Source organism: Sinocyclocheilus anshuiensis, unplaced genomic scaffold (genome assembly GCF_001515605.1).
Source record: "Sinocyclocheilus anshuiensis isolate Anshui unplaced genomic scaffold, SAMN03320099.WGS_v1.1 scaffold356, whole genome shotgun sequence".
In the NCBI taxonomy this organism is placed as follows: Eukaryota; Metazoa; Chordata; class Actinopteri; order Cypriniformes; family Cyprinidae; genus Sinocyclocheilus; species Sinocyclocheilus anshuiensis.
The window spans coordinates 1,188,879-1,193,878 of NW_015554097.1; the positions used below are offsets into that span (position 1 = coordinate 1,188,879).

At 36.6% G+C, this 5,000-nt stretch overlaps 1 protein-coding gene across 1 annotated transcript in view; it reads left to right on the top strand.

Moving 5' to 3' along the window:
- Nucleotides 1-3,900, top strand: part of LOC107669515 (G-protein coupled receptor 98-like) — a 142,545-nt gene extending 138,645 nt beyond the window's left edge. Inside the window, 3 exon segments of the mRNA XM_016461784.1 lie at nucleotides 3,482-3,543; nucleotides 3,545-3,654; nucleotides 3,782-3,900. Of these exon segments, the coding sequence (XP_016317270.1) occupies nucleotides 3,482-3,543; nucleotides 3,545-3,654; nucleotides 3,782-3,900 (291 nt within the window).
- Nucleotides 3,901-5,000: the final 1,100 nt, after the last annotated feature.

The window sequence follows — 5,000 nt, forward strand, 5'->3', positions numbered from 1 at the left end:
TAATACACACACAGGGACGCACAGCAGCAAACAAACATGCCAAATATTAAAAATGAAAGGATTACAATGTAAAAGATTATTATTGTGCCACATAGATGGTCTGCTTGTTCACTTGAACCTCGCGCACGAGCAGAACCTTTCCTCTCTGGAGAAGCGTTTAGTCTTTGCTCTTGCAAATTCCGCCATGTAAATAGCAAATCCGCCATGGTGCAAGCGCAACTTGCTTTTAAAGGGAATGGGAGATGAGACTCTGATTGATTTATTGCACGTTACTCCCAATACACACCCATTACTCATTAAGAGAATTGGACAACCCTTTTGGTCTGTGCGCCTGGCGTACCGACCATTTTTTCCGTCGTTAAACTAGCCGTTAAACTAGCAAAAGTGGATTCGGACACACTCTAAGTGCACCTGCGCAATGCGCTTCAGACCATTCGCTTAGATCGTTAAAATAGGGCCCTCAGACATGTTGCTGTGAGCATGTAAGTTATGCTGCTGCTGCTGCTGCATGAATAGGCATAAAGAAATCTCGTAGCAGATCTAGACATGTGGAGCTGGGGAGGTGGAGGTTTCCTGTGCTGCAAGACAAGCTTACAGTGAACGCTGAACCAGAATATTTAAATTTTGACTGAGCAAGCTTATTGGCTGCAGAATCTCAGCCTCTTGTAATTATTTAAATGATAACATTGAATTGTTTTCTTGGGTGTTTTAACTACTGTTCTACTTTACCTCAACATGTTACAGTAGATGAACTGAGATGGCAGCTTTCAGATAAAGAGTGAGACACAATTTACAGTGCCATACAGTGCACAACAAATGCCGTACCCTATGTGTTACCCTTCCCATGAACAGTTTATGGATTTCATAGATCATTTATATTTATTAGTCAGTCCAAGCTGATTTAGATGATGGATTATCTTGACTATGAACTGGTGGTGATGAGATTGACCAGGCTGACCACCTTAAAACAGTAACAAATGACCTACTGCACCATGCCATTGTCCAAAAAAAAAACACTAAACAGCTTGACCAGCTTAACCAGATGTGGCATGTATTTAAGCACAATTTGCTGATAGATTTAAGATGCATAATTTAAATACAGCAAAAATATTTGCTGAATGAAAACCACTGCCCCACTTTTATCTGAAAAAAGTTGTGCCTAATTATATTGAAAGATCTATTATTAAATATCAATTCTTCAAGGCATTGCATTTTTTTAACAATTCTAAATCGATTCTAAGCTTAGTTTTTTTCTCGCATATACACGATAGTACTTGTGTGTTTATATAATTTAATAAAATTCAACACATAAATGCTAGTTAATTAATTAATTAATTAATTAATTAATAAGAAAAAACAAATTTAAATCGAGAGTCATTTTTGAATGTGATCGTGTTTGCCAAAATCTGAGTCATGAAATACCAGATTCCCACCTCTAATAGTAAATATTAGTTTGGTTTTACATTTACATTTAGGAGGCTTGATTCAACACATAAATGCTAGTTAATTAATTAATTAATTAATTCATTAATTAATTAATAAGAAAAAACAAATTTAAATCGAGAGTCATTTTTTTATGTGATCGTGTTTGCCAAAATCTGAGTCATGAAATACCAGATTCCCACCTCTAATAGTAAATATTAGTTTGGTTTTACATTTACATTTAGGAGGCTTGTATTATCATGAAACTTAAAGGATGAAAGTAAAAACCCTTTAACAGTGCTTCATTCCACCTTTACGTAGTTCACCCTACTTCTTCGTACTTTGTTTATGTGCCAGCAGTGTTAGAGGTTTTCAGTGTGTTCAAGTTTAAGCTCCAAAAATGGAAAAAGTTTATATAAAGGAGAAAAAATCCATCCAAAGTGGCTTGAAATTGTTCATAATATATTTATTTATTCAGGTAAAGCCAATTTATTCTCAAAACCCCTGCTTAGTAGTATCTATTGATTATATAGTTTCCCACTCATATTGAATTTTGATTTGAAAATACAGCATGAGTGGACAAATCCATAAGATTGTGGCAGGACTCTAGTTTTAGGGACATTGACCTCCAAGTGCAGATTTCAGAGAAGTGAAGTAATCCTGTTTTGTTCATGAGAGCACTGACTCCTAGCTTAAAGCAGCTCGTAGTGTCACATGTGGCCTCGAGACAAGAGGTAGTTGGGCTGGGAGGAGGTGACTGGTGGAGAGAGGAAAGGAAACAGTGCTCTGAGGGGTGGCCGTCTCCTCAGGCTCTTCAAACAGGCATGACTAGGTGCCTGCCTGGCGGTGCTCAGTTCACCCGGCGTACATTCTGTTCTGATTACAGGACTGTCGATGGGCTGTTGTACCAGAATGAGGTGCCTGGGACATGGGGGACTGGAGTGGCCTCTCCCTCCATCCTCCTGGGAAAAAGCGCCCAGCCAAAGGAAATGTTGTGTTTAATGGGGCTAATTGTTCTTTACTTTGATGATTGAAATGAGTGAAAGAGTAGGTTTATGTCACAGAATGGAGTCAGAAGTATCACTGCCTCTTCATGACATAAGTCTCTACAGTATTTAGTTTTGTATGTCGCGTAGTGTAAGTGTGAGAATGTTAGAAATGTGTCAGCTGGTAAATAGTTTGTTACGCCATTCATATTACGATTCTGCATGACCACTAGTGGGATAACAACAAAATAACAGAGAAACATGTGAAAATATGAATTGATGCGTCCCAAATCAGCCGTGTTGAAGATATTAAAGGGTGTTTGTGTAGCAGAGTTTAGTTGGCTATGTTCTTGTTCACAATATTGTTCATCATCAGTTTGCTGCATTATTATATAATTTAAATTATGTGAGTGTGCATATCAGAATCAGAATCAGAATGAGCTTTATTGCCAGGTATGTTTACACATACGAGGAATTTGTTTTCGTGACAGAAGCTTCCACAGATTCAATGATGGCGGAGTAGAACTGTTTCAGCAGCTCCTGTGAAGGAGCTGTTTGGTTGTTTTACTGTAACTTGAGGTGTTTCTGAGGTGATAATGTGAGACTTATCATTCATTGATTAGGAATAATTATAGTCTATCAGGTTTTTGTGTTGTTCAAGTTTAGAAAAGAAAAAAACCTGGAATAAACCTCTTATAAATTAATTTGTTTAAAGAATATAATGTTCAAATAAACTTTTTTTTTTTAAAGAAATCTTTTGTAACATTATAAACTTTCCTCACATATAAATCTCATCCCCAGCTATACCAGAATTCATTACGAAACGTCTGAATGCTTGTGAATGCTGACTCACCCCCCAAACCCATCTTTATAGACATCCAAGCCCTCGTAACCTCTGAATGACCCCTGCACCAGACACACCGGTGAATAGCTGATTTGTGTGGCTCCTTTCAGCTCAGACTGAGTACACTAGATGAACAACAAAAGGCATTTTAATGTGGTGAAGCTTTGAAAATTGGTAGTTATTTGCTTTTTTTGTGACATTTAAAGACCTTTTTTGTAATATTTTGCAGATCTCTGCAGACTGGGAGAGAGCTTCACTGAGGCCCAGCAGTCAGCCTAGCAGTGTTTTCAAACAGTCCTCAGGACGAGACCTACATCACAGAAGGAGGCTTCATCAACACTAATCTGGTGCAGGACGAGGAGTCACAGGAGTTTGATGACCTCATATTTGCCTTAAAAACAGGTAAGTCCCTTTCTTAAAAAAAAAATGCACCTAAATCCTTACAGATCTATAATAATTCCTGTGATCTTGGTGAATACTAGTAAAGTTTTTTAACACAATTTGGGAATAATGTTTTACCCACAAATAGGTTCTAGCCTTAATGTGAGTGACAACGAGTCAATCCACGGCAGTCATGGTGGAGGTAGTGTGGCTAACTCTCAAATCGTAGAGCTGCGGCGGATTCCTATCGCCGACACACATCTCTAACCTCACTGTTTTTTGTACTGAAAATTGTAAAATAAAAACAATAGTTGTTTTTTGTTTTTTTTTACTGTTTCTGCCTTTGCACTAAATCTTGTTAGTTTTTAAGTTGTCTTTTATAAGTGAAAATTTATATATATATATATATATATATACATATGTGAATATAATTATCAATAAATTAATTTGTGTTTTGAATGGAAATGTCATGTAGAGTGAGTGGCAGTCTGTCCAGTGAGCCCCATAATTCTGCTGCTTTATTTATGTAACACAAATAATAAATGATTCAACCACCATTCAATATGCATTGACTAGATATTTATCCCATTGATGTACTTCATAATAAACAATGAAAATATCTTCCTGGCATTAAAATAATATTACATTTTCAGAACTGATTAAGGTATGTAAACCGAAACCAAAAAAACAAGGTTTGTGTGTGTGCACATGCCGTATCAGTATGGAGCTTAACAAACCAGTTCTACAAATTTGCCAAGTGAAACAGAAAGTTGTTTGTGTCTTTACGACAACTGATTAACAAAAATTATAATGTGTCAAACCAGGCATTTATATATATATTTTGTAATGTATTTGTTAGAATTAAAAATGCATAATAAAAACAGTTATAGTTAAATACATTTCTGAAATAACATTCTATGCTTTGTTTTGCTAAAAAGCTAATTTCACTTTTGATTTCTGTACTATTTCTACAGGCTTGTTATTGTTTCCAAACAAACAACCCCAAAACAGTAGCTTTAAATTCCACCTGACATGTGACTCACTGAATTTCTTAAATGAGTGACCATTTTTAAGGTCAGCATTTCCATGCCAGCTTAGCTCTTGTTGTTGGTGAATGTAACTCTATTCTGGCTATTGAGTCAAAGCTATGGAGATTCTTTTGCGTTCTGTCTTCCTTTCTCCCTCTCTGTATGTTCTTTTTTCTGCGCAACCTCATTAACACTTCAGTAACTTGCGTTCATGCCCCTGAGTGGAGGATCAACACCTCACTTTGTGTGAAAAACAACCTGTTTTGACCGTGATTGGTAGCACATCAGCTGCACATTTGAACAGACCAACAGTTGTTTTATATTCAGTCACAGTGTGGT